Genomic DNA, 19,834 nt, shown 5'->3' on the forward strand with positions numbered 1-19,834 from the left:
ACAACTTATTCCAAGTCACCAGCAGTATTTTGCAGTACTTGGACGTACGTGCAACTAGCCTTGAGGTTAGACAGTCTGTGACAACAAAGAATCCATATCGTCTTTGCTCTCCATGTTATGACCACATATCACATTATGATAATGATTCACTGATGTGAGGGAGTGCCTCCATTTCCGCAAGGAGTTAATAACTCTCTCAGTAATAAGGAAGAGGGAGAGGAGGAAATGGATAGTTGAATTAGACATCTCATGCTTGTTTCATTTTATACTGTTGTATAAAGGAAGATTTCCAAGCTCCTTTTTAATGTGTCTTTTTCCGTACACCCAGACATGATGTAACACTGCCCTCAGTGTCTCTGGTTAGGTGGTGGTATCTTGGAGAGGGATGACTCAGGTGTTGGCCTTAGTCTACTGACATTCAGCTGGGCTTTTTGAAGATTGTTACCACATTTCAGTGGATACGAATTAGTCCATGTTGGTCTTCGCGTTAAGGTCTCAGATTCTTCATTTGCCCCATTCTCACATTGGCCATCATATTCATACTGTATCATTTGGACATAGCTATGATGTTACTATCTTCTGTGGCCAAGACATCTCAGAGGAGCATTGAGTGTGACATAATTTCATAAGCATGACTGAGGAGGAGGCTCCCTGTGGAGGCTCCCTCCTCCCCTCCTACTCTACCACTCAGCCCTCCAGATGTCTCAGTAATATTACCCCTCACCAGCCCTACTACTGTATGTGTGCTCCAGTTCATCTTGTTCCAATATTCTTATACTGGCACATGAGGAGGTTCTTGAAGGTCTTCTTGAAGGTGGCATTGCAGAGGGCGTAGCAGGCTGGGTTGATGGTGCTGTTGACGTAGCACAGCCAGTAGCCGATGGCCCACACAGTGTCCGGGACACAGGAGTGGCAGAAGGTGCTGATGAGCACCATGACATTGTACGGGGTCCATGTGAGGATGAAGGCAAGCAGGATGGCGAAGATGGTTTTGGTCACCTTCTTTTCCCTGGCTGCCATCTGGCGCTTCCTCTTCACCTGGCTGCGGGCAATACTGGCAAACTTGCGCGCCACCTTCCGAGGACGGTTGACTGGGATAGAGCGGCCCTCGCTCCCCTGGATGGGTGGCTGAATCTCGATGGCGGTAATGCACTCGTCACCAGCTTGCTTAGTTACAATCTTGATCTTGGACCATTTAGAGGCAGGGTTGAGTTTGACGGTTGCCGCTGCAGGTGCAGGTGCAGGTTCAGGTGCAGGAGCAGGAGCTGGTGCAGGAGCAACGCCAAAACCCCCCCCGACAGTGGCTTCACTGTTGGCCCTCTCCTTGGCGTTTTTTGGGGCAATGCTGGCTGTGCTGGAGTCATTGGAACTCTCTTTCTCTTCTCGATTGACACTAGCGTCAGCCTTGGTGGAAACAACAGACTCATCAATCTTGCCATTCTTCACAGCTTCACCAGTGTTGCAGGACTCCAGACTGGGCTTGGGGGACTGGTTGTTGTTATTCTGTCTGTTAAGGATGTGGCTCTTGAGTGGGTTAGGTATCTTGAGGCCCTTCTTCTTTTTCTCAGCCTCAGGCTTCTGCTTGGACACCCGGCTGCGGCTGGCCAGAGAGATGTGGATGTAGAGCACCATCATGATGACCACAGGCAGGTAGAAGGCAGCGATGGCTGTGCCGAAAGTGACGGCAGGGTTGGAGAGAAATTGGATGTAGCACTCTCCTGGTGGAACCGTGCGCTCTCCAACAATAAACTGCCAAAACAGGATAGCAGGGGCCCAAAGAATGAAGGAGAGAATCCAGGCACCTGCAATCATCAGCCCAGCCATTTTGGTGGTCCTTCTGGCTGGATAACTCAGGGGCTTGGTGACACAGAAGTAGCGGTCAAAGCTAATAATAAGAAGGTTCATGACAGAAGCATTGCTCACCACGTAATCCAGGGCCAGCCACAAGTCACACGCTACAGGTCCCAGGGGCCAATAGCCCACGATGATGTAGACAGTGTAGAGGTTCATGGAGAACGCACCAATGATAAGGTCTGCACACGCCAGGCTAAACAGGAAGTAGTTGTTGACAGTCTGGAGGTGCCGATTGACTTTAATGGAGAGCATCACCAGGATGTTGCCTGTGACAGTGACAAAACTAAGGGAGCCTGTAACCAGGGCGATGAAGACCATCTCCACGGCTTTATAGGGGCTTCCCACCACCTCCTCCCCCGCCACACAGGTCTCATTGGTGCCAGATTCATTACAGCTGAGGTTGGCTGAGAAGACATCACTGGAAATGTTGCTCAAGGAGCCTGAAAAGGAAGCACAATGATAACAATATGTTATTTCTGGATGCTTAGCACAAACCTCCCAACATATCCACTGTTATGTAACATATTGCCCTCGGCGAAATGTTCTTCGCCAAGACATTTCATTCTTGAAACGTGATACACAGTATGAAAGTCTGAAGACATTATAAAGCGCATAATACTATATGTTTTTACTTCCAAGTGAAGAATAGCCTGGTTGGGTTTTCATCCTTGGTTATGTGTTCTGGTTTTATGGGCATGTGCATGTGCATATGCAAATGAGTATTTGCATTCCAAATGAGATATTGTAGAAAATGTTTAAGCCGTTGACGACTTGAGCTAGTGAATATGCATGCCTGAGTTATTTTACAGATCCTTCAGTTTACCTAGCTCCTATGAAAAAATGAGTCGACAAAAGGTTTATGACATGAACATCGGCCTGGACAGCATTCCTGGTGAATGGCCTTGGGTGAGGAGGGTTGGGTTCGTATTGCATTGCTCCTCAGTGATGTATTCTCCAGCATGCTCTGCGCAGCTCTCTGTTCATTCAATAAGACATCACAGAGAACTAAATTAAGCACAGCACTAAACATCAACGTCTCTTTCTGGTCATTTAGATTGACCCAAAGGTTAATTATTAAACCTCTCTAAAACAGTTGAGATTCTAAGTACTTAAAGGTATTTCCCCCTTGCATACTAATGAAAAACAACGGATGGAAATACACAAGCCAAGCCTGCGATGTAACATTGATGTGTAAGAAAATGTGACTCTGAGCTCAAATTATGCATAATTAGCCTACCATTAGCATTGAATTGTAATCCATTTCATTTCTATCACGGATAACTATCTGTGTCAGCAATGGATCCCCCACATTAAATATTGAGGGACTGTGAATATAAAAGGCATTTCCCTAAGTTTTGTCATCATCGACACAGCACCCCGATACTCAGCGGAAATGCTCAGTTCCCAGCCAACTGTAAAGCTTTGTAATGCAAAACATAAAAGTTACAGGGGTAAGTCCTGACACAAGACACTTTCGCTGTACAATACTAGCTTGAGGAGGACATACTGTTGAAAGTATAGCTGAGTCGGTCTCTGCTCTGTCCAGGGCTAGGCTCTACTAAAGCACTATAGTTAAGTATATTCTGTTTGTGGTGTTGTAGTTTGGAAACCCAACTGTATAAAACATGATCAAATAATTCAAAAAACAACAACGGTAGAAATGCAAGGCAGGGCATAGAACGACAAACAAACCCCATTCAATAAGGAGAACAAATTATACAAAACACTAGCTAACAACTTGCCATAATCCATATTACAACTATGTGTTACTGAAACGTGTGAATGTCAGTGTGTCTATAGTAGAGCTTGATGGTGTGATTGTATGATTCCATTGAAAGGCTGCCCTCTAATGGCAAAGCAGCGTTTTGCTAGGGGATACAGGAGATCTTATCAATAATGATCAAAGATATGGCCCCTGTCTTTCAGTCAGAATATAGGATGTGACATGCTGCTTTTAATGCTCTCTGTCTTCTGTTGTTGTATACTGCTCTGACCTCAAGAAGGTGGAACAGAGAATGAGAGGATTCGGTCCATAACTGAGAGGAAGGAATCAAATGAAACCACCTATGGTCATATCGTAGGTTTGTTCTTTTTCACTGTTCAGCCAACTTTGAAGTTAAAAATAACGCAGAGGAGATCAAACCAGTCTAAAATCCATATTACGCACTTGTGGGGTGGTGACTGAATAACCCATTCTTTTTGATTCCAGCCAGACAGAGATGCCGGCTGCTAACTTTAAAATTGCTCTTAGTTTCAGTATCTTGCAGTGTCCGGGCGTGGTGAACTACATGTACTGTAGTTCAACTAGTAATTTAACTACAATATGCAGTAGCTTGGTGGAAGTAGCTTGGTAGTGTTCCAGTAGTTAATTACTTTTTTGCCATGTAGCGGTGTCGCTAACTACTGGAACTACACACTACGTTTTTGCTAAATTAAAAGAAAATAGGGTTGAAGAAGGCAAGAATTTCCTTTATTTTTCGGCATTAGAACTGCGTAGTTCTCACTTGAAACATAGTTTTGTGTTTACATAACACATTCTGTTAACATCTGACTGCAGAGTGATCTGTTCTTGCAATTTGTATTTTAGATATGATGATTTTGGATGTAAGTCGTTTGGATGTAATGAACTACTTTTTCCAAAGTAACTTTAGTCAAGTAAACTATATTTTTCTGAAGGGTAGCTTTTGTATAGCTTAACTTTTTCTAGTGTGAAGTAATTGGTAGCTTTGAAAACTACATTCAGTGGCCAGTTTATTAGGTACACCACCACATTCACGAAAATGGTCCGCTCCTACAGACAGTGAGTCACGTGGCCGTGGCTTGCTATATAAAGCCGGCAGACAGGCATCGAGGCATTCAGTTACTGATCGATTAAATGTCATAATGGGCAAAACAAGTGACTTAAGCGACTTTGAGCGTGGTATAATCGTCGGTGCCAGGTGAGCCGGTTCCAGTATATCAGAAACGGCCGGCCTCCTGGGCTTTTTGCGCACAACAGTGTCTAGTGTTTACAGAGAACGTTGCAACAATCAAAAAACATCCAGTCAGCGGCAGTCCTGTGGGCAAAAACAACTCGTTGATGAGGGAGGTCCAAGGAGATGCAAGCTAACAGGCGGGCCACAAACAGGCAAATAACGGCACAGTACAACAGTGGTGTGCAGAATAGCATCTCGGAACGCACAACTCGTCGGTCCTTGTCACCGATGGGCTATTGCAGCAGATGACCACACCGGGTTCCACTCCTATCAGCTAAAAACAAGAAGAAGCGACTCCAGTGGGTACGTGATCATCAACACTGGAAAATTGAGGAGTGGAAAAACATTGCCTTCCCCGACGAATCCCGGTTCCTGTTGAGTCATGCTGATGAGTCGGGATTTGGTGTAAGCAGCATGAGTCCATGTCCCCATCCTGCCTAGTGTCAGTAGTACAGGCTGGTGGTGTAATGGTGTGTGGAAGGTTTTCCTGGCACACGTTAGGTCCCTTAATACCAATAGAGCAACGTTAGAACGCCACACCTTGTAGAATCCATGCCCTGAAGAATTCAGGCTGTTCTGGAGGCAAAGGGTGGTACGACCCGGAACTAGATGGGTGTACCTAATAAACTATTTTAGAGTGGCTTCCCCAACACTGGTATCTTGGCTGAACGCATTTGTGTGAGGTTTGTGTTTTCACCTGCCTTCAAGCTCTGGAAATGTGAACCTTTTGACAACATGGTCCCAAAAGTCTGTCCGTGAGGGATTCCTCAAATAAAAGAATGTGTTTAGTTAACTGATCTGAATGATGTAAAAATGTACCTCTGTGAAGTGGGGAGCTAAAAGACTCTACATCCCTCAAAGCCACCCAGCTTAAGGAGAACAGTGACTTGGCTTTTTTCAGATGTGAATAACTGAGCCCACATTGAGCCCACTGATCGAGGTTCTACTGTTCGGGTGTAAAACGGTGTACGCGTGTAAGAATTTCAGCGGAGTATCCATAATTAAACAGACAACTTTTATGTATTTCAGTCCCTGCCAAGGAATTATGCAATTAGAAAGAAATAGTTAAATATACAGTAGATAGGTGATTTTCTTACAGTGTAAAATCTCAGAATTACTGTTCCTGGCTCGAGCAATGTCTTTCCATTTTGGCATGACTGTGATATCCTTATGTCTAGCAAGTGAAAAGCAGATGCACTCCACTTGAAAGCCCTTAATGCCAAAATTGCTAAAACACAGCCGCCACGGGCCAGATACTGTGATTAGGCATTTTGGTCTTTGATGCTGCAGGTAAAATACTATATTTTATCAAATACAGGTACATATACTGTACATGACAGGTCATTTATCTCAGTGATTTTATATCAGTTTCTAATAAGTTTGATCCAGTTCCTGTTTGACCAATATCAAGAAGATGTCTACTTTAAAGACAACGGCTCACTATATATAGTTGAAGTCGGAAGTTTACATATACATTAGCCAAATACATTTAAACTTAAACTTTTTCACAATTCCTGACATTTTATCCTAGTAAAAATTCCCTATCTTAAGTCAGTTAGGATCACCACTTTATTTTAAGAATGTGAAATGGGAAATTTCTCCTACCAAATTTTACAGTCGGCACTATGCATTTGGACAGGTAGCGTTCTCCGCCAAACCGAGATTCGTCCGTTGGACTGCCAGATAGCGAAGCGTGATTCATAACTCCAGAGAACGCGTTTCCACTGCTCCAGAGTCCAATGGCGGCAAGCTTTACACCACTCCAGCCGGCGCATGACATTGCGCATTGTGATCTTAGGCTTGTGTGCGGCTGCTCGGCCATGGAAACCCATTTCATGAAGCTCCCAACGAACAGTTATTGTGCTGATGTTGCTTCCAGACGCAGTTTGGAACTCGGTAGTGAGTGTTGCTTTTTACATGCTACGCGCTTCAGCGCACCGCGTCCCATTCTCTGAGTTTGTGTGGCCTACCACTAGGAGCCGTTGTTGCTCCTAGACATTTCCACTTCACAATAACAGCACTTAACAGTTGACCGGGGCACCTCTAGCAGGGCAGAGATTTGACAAACTGACTTGTTCGAAAGGTGGCATCCTATGATGGTGCCGCGATGAATGTCACTGAGCTCTTCAGTACGGGCCATTCTACTGCCAATGTCTTTCTATGGAGATTGCATGTCTGTGTGCTAGATTTTATACACCTGTCAGCAACGAGTGTGGCTGAAATTGCAGAATCCACTCATTTGAACGTGTGTCCACATACTTTTGGCAATGTAATACTTTTTGGATAAGTATTTCCCAAGAGAAAGCTATAGGCCTATACCGTAGTTTTCCAGACTGGTACGGTTCCAGAGCCATGGATAGTTATTTCTCTACATAACTTGCCAAAGCTGAACAGCAGGATGCCACAAACAGCAGATGCTGCTGACAAATACTTTCATTCATTAATCAAGAGTTCAAACAAGAACTATAGTCACTATTTAGCAAAATAGGATTACTCCAACTTCAGAGAAACTTTCATTTTTATGAAGGATTTGAGAGTAGAATATTAATCCTTGTATGCAGTATCATCTCTTAAACTAATAAACAGAACGTTGAACACAGAGACTAAACTAAGGCCTAAATAAAGACTAAACTTAGGGATTAGGGCAATCACATGCAGAAAATCAACAACGAAAATATAATTTACTAATACGCAGAATACACAGAATATGCCCTGGACTGTTATGCATTTCAAGTATAGGTTAATCAAGCTATTCTTGGGTAAGCCTACTTAAGAATCAGTTGTAGCAAGAACACGTTGTTATTGTCTACATCTACAGCAATTAAGGTAATGCTAGCAAACAGTATGTGCAGGAATCATGCTTTCTTGCGTTGGTCTTCTGAACTATTGGGACTGCACAACAGGGACCGCCTCTCAATCTTTGTAAGGCAAAACCGGCCCGTGGGTGGTTTGAATTAAAGAATTAAACAAGATATCTATTTTGGGTCAAAAACGACCTCAATCGACATTTAAATGACTAAAACCAAATCAAAACCGTGTAGAAATGATAATGGACCTACATTTATAATCTCTTCACTCTGTCCAGCTTACTAACAGTCATCGAAACAAAAACTAGAGAGTCAAGGAGCGTCGGAAATCCCAAAAGTGATGGATAGGAGAATATTTCTTGCAAATTTTGATGGAGATTGATTATAATACATTTTAAGCGCGGATGCAGCCAGTGGGGCAAATGAGTTTGACACCCCTGCTGTAAGGGTATATTTTGATGGGAACAGACTCTGAGCTCTAAACAGTAGGGAGGGTCTAATAATAATGCTAAATATAGGATGCATGGCTCAGTGAACATCCCCTCTGCATGCTGTAGGGATCCTCTTATGTGCTGTAAGCTGTTTGATATGGTACATGCTCTACCTTTGATTCCCTTTATTCCCTTTATTCTCATTATCCAGGCTTTCATGCTGTGCCATGTAACTACCTGCAGAGAAACATCCCTGCCACGGGCACAACTGTGCTGGGCCGTCAGGAATGTACTGGTCTTGTTAAAGAGAATGTCAAACATAGTTACTGTATTCGTTACCAAATAAACGTATATTTAAGAATTATGCGAAACTTCTGATGGTGTGGTTAAAGGATCATTTAGTGAAAGAGAGAGAAAGAGAAAGAGAGAGCGAGACAGAGACAGATAGGGGGAAAGAGGAAGGTAATGTCTGTATGTCATGTCCATATGTCATGTTGACACACATCATTCAAATGCAAATGTACTGTAAAGACATGTACTGTATATGTGATTATTAACTCTCTTATCTAACTCATTTATATGACAAGGTGCCTGTTTCCAGTCACTTGAAGAAACTTTCAAATTCTTGACATGTTCTGGATTGATTGACCTTCATGTCTTAAAGTAATGATGGACTGTTGCTTATTTGAGCTGTTCTTGCCATAATATGGACTTGGTCTTTTACCAAATAGGACTATCTTCTGTCTACCACTTCTGTATACCTTGTCACAACACAACTGATTGGCTCAATCTCATTAAGAACGAAAGCAATTCCACAAATTAACTTTTAATAAGGCACACCTATTAATTGAAATGCATTCCAGGTGACTACCTCATGAAGCTGGTTGAGAGAATGCCAAGAGTGTGCAAAGCTGTCATCAAGGCAAACGGTGGCTACGAAAACATCTTTTGATTTGTTTAGCACTTTTTTGGTTACTACATGATTCCATACAGTACGTGTTATTTCATAGTTTTGATTTCTTCACTATTATTCTACAATGTAGAAAATAGTGCAAATAAAGACAAACCCTTGAATGAGTAGGTGTGTCCAAACTTTTGACTAGTACTGTACATGTTTTAGTTCTGTTATGGTCTTGACTGGCTGTTCTCCCTCCGACTTTAGTGTGGATTTTGTCTTTGTCACAGCCACTATGCCAACTTGCAACAACGATGCGTTAATTAAATCTGATCTTAGTTAGAATGTCAGTAGCTACTGTGGCTTTGATGAGAGAGGATGCTATAAATAGAGGACGTGGCTACAAACAGGTGTTGCGCAACGCTGATAGGCAACTGCTGACATTACAATAAGAACCATGCTTTCTTCAATTAAACCGTACGTAATTAAAGCTGCTGCTGGAGCACAGCAGCATTATGAATAATGAGGCTCTCCTATGATATAGCAATGGACATAAACGTTGTGCTACTGTAGCTCTGAAATAAAGATCAAATATATAAGAGAGGGAGAGGAAGAGAGGGAGAGAGAGATGATCACATACCATAGAATAGTGTAGTTATTGCTAACCATTGTCTTGAAATAATCGGTATCATGGAGGGAACTAGTGCTGAGCCATTAGTGCTTTTTGAGGTTGGTTCAGTTTTGGTTCGTTATTACAAAATAATCAGTTTTTGATTTTTTTCAACATTAAATGCATTATGAAATAATGACATTACAATTATTTTAGAGCTTTTTAATGAAAATTCCAAAGCCAAGAATAGTGAACATTCAATTGCCAAAATGTTCTATTGTCTCTGTCAGTTCCGCATTGGCTAGACATCAATAGAAAATGACATAATACAATATTATTTTTCATTCCTTTAAAGTCATAATCTCATCTCTGCTCAGGCAGTAGCAGCCAGCCAGCCAGACGACCATCTAACGGTATCTCTGTGCTCCCCATACTGTACAGTCTTTGAGTCATCCTATTTAGCTAGGCTAGCTGGCTAGCTGTCTGGTTAGTAGCTGTTTAAGTATGCTGCAGAGCTGTCTTACAAAATCACTTGACTAGTTATTCAAAGAATGTTTCATCTTAAACTAGGTACACAGGCAGGAGACTACAGTAGCTGCTGGTAATGTACCATAACGTTGGATACCAACCGCAGATAAACCTCACAGAAGAAGAAGACACAGGATGGAGGCGAGGGTGACACCACTAGCTAGCTAGGACACCGGCAGACAGTGTCCTTCGCCCTTGCCTGCCGAACACTGCTTTCCCGCAGTTCTGTTAACTTTACGCGAAGGCAGGCGCTTGGCAGGCGGGGGCGAAGGACACTATGTAGTAGCTAGCTAGCTAACTAGGACTCCGGAACACAGGTGAGAAGTGGGGTGTCCTTCGTCCCGGTAGACAGTGTCCTTCGCTCCCACCTGCCGATCACTGCATTCACGCAGTTCTGTTAACGTTAGGGTGAGGTTGTCTGTGTCTCTTTATTTATTAAATCCCTTCCTCACAGCGTTGTGTGGCGGATGAATCAGAATTAGTTGGGTAACATAGATAATTAAGATGTTTTATTTGCATAATATGCTTATGTGAGATACTTGTCATTAGAATGTATCCTTTTGGACTATAGTGTTGGCAGTTGCACTTTTCCCTAAGCTGGGGCTCAGTCACTTGGGGCCCAGAGAGGGGAGAGTTCAGGCTTGTCTTTCACATGTCCCTGGTGCTATGCAGAATATCAGAAACGGAAGAGAACAGAATGGAACATTGTCTTCATATGTGAATGTGTCTTTACCTATTTTTAAACCATGTGAAGGGGTGGCGTGATTAATGGGGAACCAATTACTTGTCTCCACAATGTCTGTGCGCCAGTCACTCCCTCCTTTTCCCATTGGGGGGAGGTGTATGGCAGTGTCTGGAAACATTGTATGTCCTCTCTGATCTTACACTTAACCTGGGACAGTGTATGACCTAGAGGCTCACTCCCCTCAGTGAGCTTGTCCAGGAGTGGGGTCAAGAGGGGGTCTACTTGAGATGGGAGTATCTAGAGTTGATAATTGATATATGTCATTGGATGAGTTGGTGTTTTTGTACTATGAAGTACCAGGAACGAGATTAGAACCTCGTCTGAGGGACCAAACTGAACGATAATTTATAGCGAATGTTATCTGGCTAAGGGATACTCCTTTCTCAAGAAAAGTATTTCATTGTGAACAGTTCCTAAGATCTGTGGTTCGTCATGTAAGTTGAGAGGGGTGTATCTTGGCTATAAAAGATCTTAGTATTTTTCTGTAGTCACTTTTCAATGGTTCATTAGAGATAGCGCATCATTGAAAGTCAAAAAGGCTATTGCAAAGCTTATTATTATTAAAGATGGAGTTTAAGTATAACTCTGACTGGTGTGTAGTTTGTAACTCTCCTCATTTGGTAAAGCAGAAATATGCCACCACAGTTGATAGAGGGGTGCATTGGTGGCTGGTATATCTGTTACATCTGCTATCCAACGCATCAACAGATTACACATACATTTTAAGATGAAACATCGCATATATTATTATACTACAATGATGGCATAGCTTAAATGAAAAACTCAGATAATAATTTTATTTCCCTTTTGACCCACATTTTAATTGCATAGACAATCATGACCCACATGCAGGAACCAATGGAATGCACAGGGGGGGGGGGTTACAATTCATTGGAGGCTACACCCACTTGGCACAAACTGGTTGAATCAACGTTGTTTCAATGTAATTTGTCAACGTGTTGTGACATGGAAGATACATTGGATTTGAAAAAAGTAATCAACAAACTGTTGTTTTGAGGGTGAAATTTCAACCACAGGATTATATCATCATAGTAACCACATTTCGGCATTGACAAACCTTACATAAAATATGTTGAATTTCTACTTTTAAAACAATGACAGATCTTCAATGTTATTTCCACTATGAACATTTTCTTAATACAGCAATTAGCCTAAAGTTAAAGCTATTTTAGAAACAAATGTAAAATTCAAACTTAAAATGACTAACACCTCCATGTCCACATTTACATTTTGAGATTTCTGTAACAATAAATGTCTTCTTATGTAATTATATTTTAAAAAGTGTGCATGTTCAAGATTGCATGCATAGGTCCTCGCAGGTCTGTGGCAATCTTCACAATTGCTGTAATAATCTGTGCAGATTCTTGAACGGCATTGATCACTTGCACCATGGACTTTTAATGCAATCTCAACTGAAATCCAAGTCATTTGGTTCTGCTATTATATGAAGCACAGAGATAGCACATTAAATCAACAAAATATCTAACATTGTATTCCCATTTGAACTTCGTTGTGCTTTTAAATGGTTGAAAGCATAGTGATAAACATTTGAAATTCAACTAACTTTTGGCTATATTTTTGAGCTGGTGAATATAGGTTGTAATCTCATTAATCAAGGTCTCAACCAAATATTACCCAACTGTCCATGTTGAAATGATGCGGTGTGCCCAGTGGGCAGTCTCATGAAATCTAAACCCTAGGAAAGATGATCCATCTCTCCCTGAGTCAGAGCTGACTAAATTCCTGGAGCTCATGAATCTGAAGAGGGCATGAAATGTGTCCCCTAGGCATCGCTCTACACCTTGGCCTCCGTGTTAACTCATCCAGCCCAGTCTGTGCCCGTTTGTGCCAGTGTGAAACATCTGTGCCCAGCGTTGGCACACAGCAGTCCTAAAACTAGGTTATGAAGCAGGCAGACAGGGAGGGGAGTATTGGGGTTAATATGGGGTTTGGGTGTAGCATATGACCCCATTAAAGGAGGAAATGTATACACTACATTATCTCTCTGACTGTAGTGTATACCTATGGAGTTTATTTTGTGCTGAGCTAATTTCACCCTAGTAAACATCCTAAATAGGTTCCACACATGTCCTAAATGATTGAAATTCTGTAGGTGACTTTACTTTGACTCTTTCCCAGAGAACAGGCAGTCAATTCAAGAACTATACTAAAATTGCAAACCAATAATCGGGGGGAAAAAAGGGAATTTATTTTCAATGACTTCTCAGTAAACTGAAAAGTAGAAGCTATTTCTGAATTTTTTATTCAAATCACTTCCTGAATTGACTGCCTTCAATTCGAATTGAGCCCAACCCTGGTAGAAAAGGCGTAACCCTGACCAGGGGGTGGGGCCAGGGTGTGGATCACAGATCTCTCAGCCTCTCACGCTCAATTAGCAAAATGGCTCCCTAATTGATGTATCTGGGTTGAAGGACACTGGCTTGCCTGACCCCATCCACAATCTGTCCCATGCAGTTAATATCAGACCAGCTGAAAGTGTCCACCACGCCAAATTCAGGAAAGCACAACAGCCATGGACCAAAATAGGTACAGGATTAGAACCCAGCACACCATTAAAACCCAACCACACTCCACTCCTAGATTGTCACTAGATTGAGTCATAAAGAGGACTACTGCGGTCCCAGCTGTGAGACATTTGATGAGCTCTGGGTGTCTGACTCTGTGCGCTGCTGCCACTGATGATTGTAGAGGGGACACAAATCCTGACAGTCAGGATGCTCATTTCCGAGGGGCTGCAGGGAGAGCTTTGCATCTCAATGAGGTTCAGGCATTTCCCTGCACCAAAAGCTGCCTTCAGCAAGTTTAAAACAGTTTAAAGCAGGTCTCTCAGGGATGCCCGGCAGCTGGGACAAAGAAGTGGAGGGGGGTAAGATGAATTGTGAAATGGCTTTGTGTCAGTTGCAGGTGCAGTGAGTATAGGGGACTGGGTATCTGCACTGTGATGCAAATGTCAATTGTATAATGTTTACATCAACTTTATCTTAGACTACGGATGAATGTAAATTGCATCTGTTAGATGTAAATTAACATCAGCACAGTTTTTGCATTGGGAGCTTCGGTTGAACTGTGGTTCCATATACGATCAGCTATGATTTAGAAACCTCAGCACCCCCAAAATGACAACAAAAAAAATGCATTCATTCAACAGCGGCAATGAGTCGGACATTTTAATAGAAGCAGAGAGAGAGACCAAAATGGAGAAGCAAGTGTCACGCATTAATAATGTTTACATGAACTTCCTCAGAACCAGAAGCATACACCTCTCATAATTGGCCTGAACTCCAGTGGTCAAATATACACCCAATTAACTCATCAAATTATCTGAAGAGCGCTGTGAAATAATAGTTTGGTGCCATCTTCACGCGCCCGTTTCCATAATGGGCACGTTCCATTCTTTCATTAGAACAACACTTTTAGCAATTGTGTCTGAGATTTCAAACTTCATCTTCTACGACTACTTAAACTGTTAGTTAGACAAACACCACGAATGTAAGATGAAGATCACCAGTTAGTACACATTTGAATATATTTTTTTTAGATAAGAATATATAGGCTACAGTTTATTTACTTCAAGTCGTACCATCTTTTAAAATTGTTTAGCCTAATATAGCCTACTAAAACATCACGTCGATAGGACCACAGCATATTGAAAAACATGTTTTTATTTATTTTTATTTGTGCACATGGCAAGGGTTTTTCTATAATAGCCTAACTCAAAGACTGCCTACTCAGATATCACAGCCGAACCATACAAATTGCGCACCTAGTTGCGCGATCTTTTCTCAGTCACTTTGATGTGCTATCAAATGGTGGAAATCATAAGGTGTGACACGGTGGTATTTCTGAGAACAATTAATGTAGTTGATTCCGTTATTGTTAATACATCTGCAAATAGTCTATCTTTTTGGGATTCTAAAATAATGTTCATGATAACTCGGGGACAGGTTATTTGAACAGCTTTCATTTGCAAAAGTGGACTTTTCAGAATGCACACATTGTTTAAAACCTACAGACTTATATTGTTTGCAGGGGAGTTCGATTTCCTCCACTTTCTGTCTAATAGCCCATCTTTCCCATTTGTTGTATTTCAAATGCGAAAAGTGCATTATAAATATGATAACTTACTGTTTAAGTTCCAGGGCGCAAGCCCACCAGCTCCAGTGCTGTTAGTGGGATTCATGTTGCATGTTTAGATGGTACTCAACCAGGCAAAAATCCCTCTCTCAATCTTACTGTAAGAAGTTTTTCCTGAAGGATAGAGATGACGATGTCCTAATTCTGTGCGATATCATAATAATTGGCACATATTGGATAACATCATGCATTTTCATGTCAGAATGTCTTTCGGCAGGTACCAAAGAGAGCCTTGATAAGGAGAGTACAATTCCAAGTGACTGGTGAACGAAACGCCCCGAGCTGAGGTGTGGAAGTCTCTCTCGAAAGAGGCAGTTCGGACTCCGGCAGATGTGCCCTCATCTGTGAGAGACTGATTTTTTCCCCCTCAAGTTTGCATGCTCACAGACAACGAGAGAATGGACTGTTAATGATGTCATGCAAGTCTAACCAATCACCTGAAGGCCTGTGTTATTCCTTTTCGCTCAATCTTCGCTTTGCCGAACTGAAAACGGTTGTAGAGGGCTCCAGTTAAAATGTAATTTTCCTGAGAACAGATCTAACTAAATTGTGTATTATGATCTAAAATGGTTGCTTATATTTGGTCATTTCTTCGAAGTGGCGTAAAAAAAAAGTTGTGAATTAGTGGTCCAGTGCTGTGTTAGATGTTTGTTGCAATCAGTGGTAACTGTCTGATTTATTTGCTCTTTAGCCTAGTCTAGGTATTTCAGTGCTTTTGACAATGTAGCCTTGTAAGAAAAAGCTAATTCAATCTCTTGAAAAACGTTAGCTAATACGTGCAGTGACACTTTCACGATATCAGGTACTTCAAATAACCAAGTAAGATAACAGGATGATGTCTGGAGTTCGACAAGACGAGTCGTTTTAAAACAGGCGCGCCGTCCAGTTTTCAGCACCATGGCCAGCTCCCTTGTAAATTGAGTTTACGCGCTTCAAGGAACACACCAAGAATATGCTACTGTGTTAAACTCATACAGTTAACTTCCAAAATAAAGGAAATACCAGCATAAAGTGTCTTAATACGGCGTCGGGCTACCACGAGCCGCCAGAACAGCTTCAATGCACCTTGGCATAGATTATACCTATATGTGTCTGGAACTGTATTGGAGGGATGCGACACCATTCTTCCACAATAAATTCGATCTTTTGGTGTTTTGTTGATGGTGGTGGAAAACGCTGTCTCAGGCGCCACTCCAGAATCTCCTATAAGTGTTCAATTGTGTTGACATCTGGTGACTGAGACACACACACACACACACACACACACACACACACACACACACACACACACACACACACACACACACACACACACACACACACACACACACACACACACACACACACACACACACACACACACACACACACACACACACACACACACACACACGCACACACACGCACGCACACTTTAAACCTCCTATGCTCCTTTGAGACCCCTCTTTCAAAGTCACTGAGATCTCTTCTTCTAGCCATGGTAGCCAAAATAATGGGCAACTGGGTATTTTTATACATGACTCTAAGCATGATGGGATGTTAACTGCTTAATTAACTCAGGAACCACACCTGTGTGGAAGCACCCCACTGGGCACAAACTGGTTGAATCAACGTTGTTTCAAGATAATTTGTCGACATATTGTCACGTGGAATCTGCGTGGAAAATACATTGGATTTGAAAAAAGTCGTCAACATAAACTGTTGTTTGAGTGTGAAATTTCAACCACAGGAATATGTCATCATGGTGACCAAGTTTCAATACAGACAAACCTTGTATAAAATATGTTGAATTTGTACATGTAAAACAATGTCAGATCTTCAACTTTATTTCCACTGTCAACAAAATATATATAGTGTCTTCAGAAAGTGTTCACATATCTGAATATGAAATGGATTACATTTATATTTGTCATTGGCCTATACACAAAACCACATAATCTCAAAGTGGAATTGTTTTTCGAAATTTTTCGAAATTAATTACATATTACAAGATGAACTGTCTTGTGTCAATAAGCAATTCACTTTTGTCCTGACTACCAAGTGTTATGTTTGGGGCAAATCCAATACAACACATTACTGAGTACCCCTTTCCATATTTTCAAGCATAGTGGTGGCTGCATCATGTTATGGGTATGCTTGTAATCATTAAGGACTGGGGAGTTTTTCAGGGTAAAAATGAAACGGAATGGAGCTAAGCACATTCATCCTAGAGAAAAATCTGGTTCAGTCTGCTTTCCACCAGACACTGGGAGATGGATTTACCTTTCAGCAGGACAATAACCTAAAGCACAAGGCCAAATCTACACTGGAGTTGCTTACCAAGAAGACAGTGAAAGTTACTGAGTGGCCGAGTTACAGTTTTGACTTAAATCTGCTTGAAAATCTATGGCAAGACTTGAAAATCGTTGTCTAGCAATGATCCACACCCAATATGACAGAGCTTGAAGAAAATAATGGGTAAATAAAGTACAATCCATGTGTGCAAAGATGTACAGAGACAGACTTAGAGAGACTTAGAGACTTACCCAGAAATACTCACAGCTGTAATCACTGCCAAATGTGATTCTATTGACCCAGGGGTGTGAATACTTATGTAAATGAGATATTTCTGTATTTAACTTTCAATACATTTGCAAACATTTCTAAAAACAAGTTTTCACTTTGGCATTATGGGGTGTTGCATGTATATGGGTGGGAAAAAAATCTATTTAATCCATTTTGAATCCAGGCTGTAACACAACAAAATGTAGAATAGGTCAAGAGGTATGAATACTTTCTGAAGGCTGGGCAGCACCTCCTACTGGAGCAATGATCTATCTACAGCTACCCTTTGGTCTCCCATCCAGGGTTTTAACCAAGCCCTGCATAGCTATGATTTTGGTTACAGACTATTACCAATGTGCTATCGTAACAATGATTGTTGAGAGATCTCCACTTAAAAACTAAATAGATTCAGTGTTGCTATCAAAGTTATTCCAAAGGGTAGGTCTAAAGGGGACAAATGAAATGTGAACATACTTTATCACTCATCTCATCCATTATGCTATTTAGGCTTACACGTAACTGCCAAAATAAAGGAAACACCAACATAAAGTGTCTTAGTAGGGCATTGGGCCACCATGAGTCAGAACAGCTGGTGGTGGAAAATGCAGTCTCAGGCGCCACTCCAGAATCTCCTATAAGTGTTGAAATCTGGTGACTGAAACACACACACGGCATATGGTTTACATTGTTTTCATGCTCATCAAACCATTCAGTGCCCACTCGTGCCCTGTGGATGGTGGCATTGTCCTCCTATGGGGGCATAGCCATGTTAGAATCAAAAATGGCCTCACCAGCAGTTTTATACATGACCCGAAGTATGATGCGATGTTAATTGCTTAAGGAACCGCACCTGTGTGGAAGCACTTGCTTTCAATATACTTTGTATCCCATTATTCCATTATTTTGGAAGTTACCGGTATATAGCATTTACAAAGTCCTTAACAGCTATTGTTTCAATTCATCCTAGGATTCAACTTGAAATAGACAACAATATCGACATTTGAAGGAGGTGTATCTTCTGCTTGGATAGTTCCATCTGTGCCACTGACTTAGGGATGGATTCTGTTACGTGGAGCAGAGCAGGTGACCCCAAGAACAGACTCAGACGAGGAGATTGGGATAAGGTATCCAAGGTTATTTATTAAAAAGCAGGGGAAAGATGGGGTGCAGGCTTGGGCTGGTTGCAGGAAGCCAGGTTCTGAGGCTGAGGCTGGAGCGAGGGCAGTTGGGGCTGGGTAAGTAGGTCCGGAACGGATTCCAAGGAAGCAGAGTAGTGGGTGTTCTGGGCAGGGTGGCAGGACTGACGAGATGTGGGGATGGAGACAGGGACCAGAGTCAGAGCGGACGGAAGTGTTGCGGAGAGAAAACAGCGTCAGGCAAGGGAAAACGGACACAACATGAAAACAGGATCTATGCATTAGCCAAAGGCTAAAACGCAGACTGACTGAGCAGAGGCTACGATCTGGCAGCGTGGAAGTGGCAGAGCTTAGTATTTGTAGAGGTCTTGATTATGGAACAGATTGCAGCTGGTGGGGATCTGCTCTGACTCCAGCACACCTGTCTCCAGCCACACAATCACACAGAGAGAGAGAGAGAGAGAGAGAGAGAGAGAGAGAGAGAGAGAGAGAGAGAGAGAGAGAGAGAGAGAGAGAGAGAGAGAGAGAGAGAGAGAGAGAGAGAGAGAGAGAGAGAGAGAGAGAGAGCGAGAGAGCGAGAGAGCGCGCACTGGCGGAGTGGCGGCAGGTCAAGAAGACACAGGATGAGCAGTAGAGGGCGTGGCAGGAGCAGATGTAACAGTACCCCACCTCTCTACGAGCCCCACTTGGCGCCCGACCTGGCTTATCTGGGTGTGAGGTATAGAAACCACGTAAGAGGGAGGGGTCCAGAATGTGAAGGCAGGGCACCCAGCAGCGCTCCTCAGGCCCGTATCCTTCCCAGTCCACCAGGTACTGCCAGCTGCGGCCCAGATGGTGCACGTCCAGAAGCCGCCGGACAGCTTCTTGCAGGTGAAGGAGCTGCTGCAGGAGGAGACAGGGGACTGGAGCGGACAGGTTTAATCAGCGATACATGGATGGTAGGGTGAATCTTAAGAGAGACTGGGAGTTTCAGGTGCACAGCAGAGGAGTTAATGACACGATCAATCTTAAAGGGACCAATGAATCGGGGGAATGTTTCCTGGAAGCCACCTTCAAAGGCAAGTCCTTTGACAAGAGCCATACCTTTTGTCCTGGAGTGTAGACTGGAGCTGAGGCACAGCAACGGTTGGATT

At 42.5% G+C, this 19,834-nt stretch overlaps 1 protein-coding gene across 1 annotated transcript; it reads right to left on the reverse strand.

The window, feature by feature from the left end:
• Positions 1-635: 635 nt before the first annotated feature.
• LOC139576257 (muscarinic acetylcholine receptor M4-like) lies at positions 636-15,175 on the reverse strand. The gene is made up of 2 exons (XM_071402088.1): positions 15,013-15,175; positions 636-2,294 (listed from the first exon to the last, which is right to left on the reverse strand). The coding sequence occupies exons 1-2, from the start codon at positions 15,065-15,067 to the stop codon at positions 754-756; spliced, it is 1,596 nt and encodes a 531-aa protein (XP_071258189.1). The 5' UTR covers positions 15,068-15,175; the 3' UTR covers positions 636-753.
• Between the last annotated feature and the right edge of the window lie 4,659 nt (positions 15,176-19,834).

This window comes from Salvelinus alpinus, chromosome 5, assembly GCF_045679555.1.
Source record: "Salvelinus alpinus chromosome 5, SLU_Salpinus.1, whole genome shotgun sequence".
Classification (NCBI taxonomy): Eukaryota; Metazoa; Chordata; class Actinopteri; order Salmoniformes; family Salmonidae; genus Salvelinus; species Salvelinus alpinus.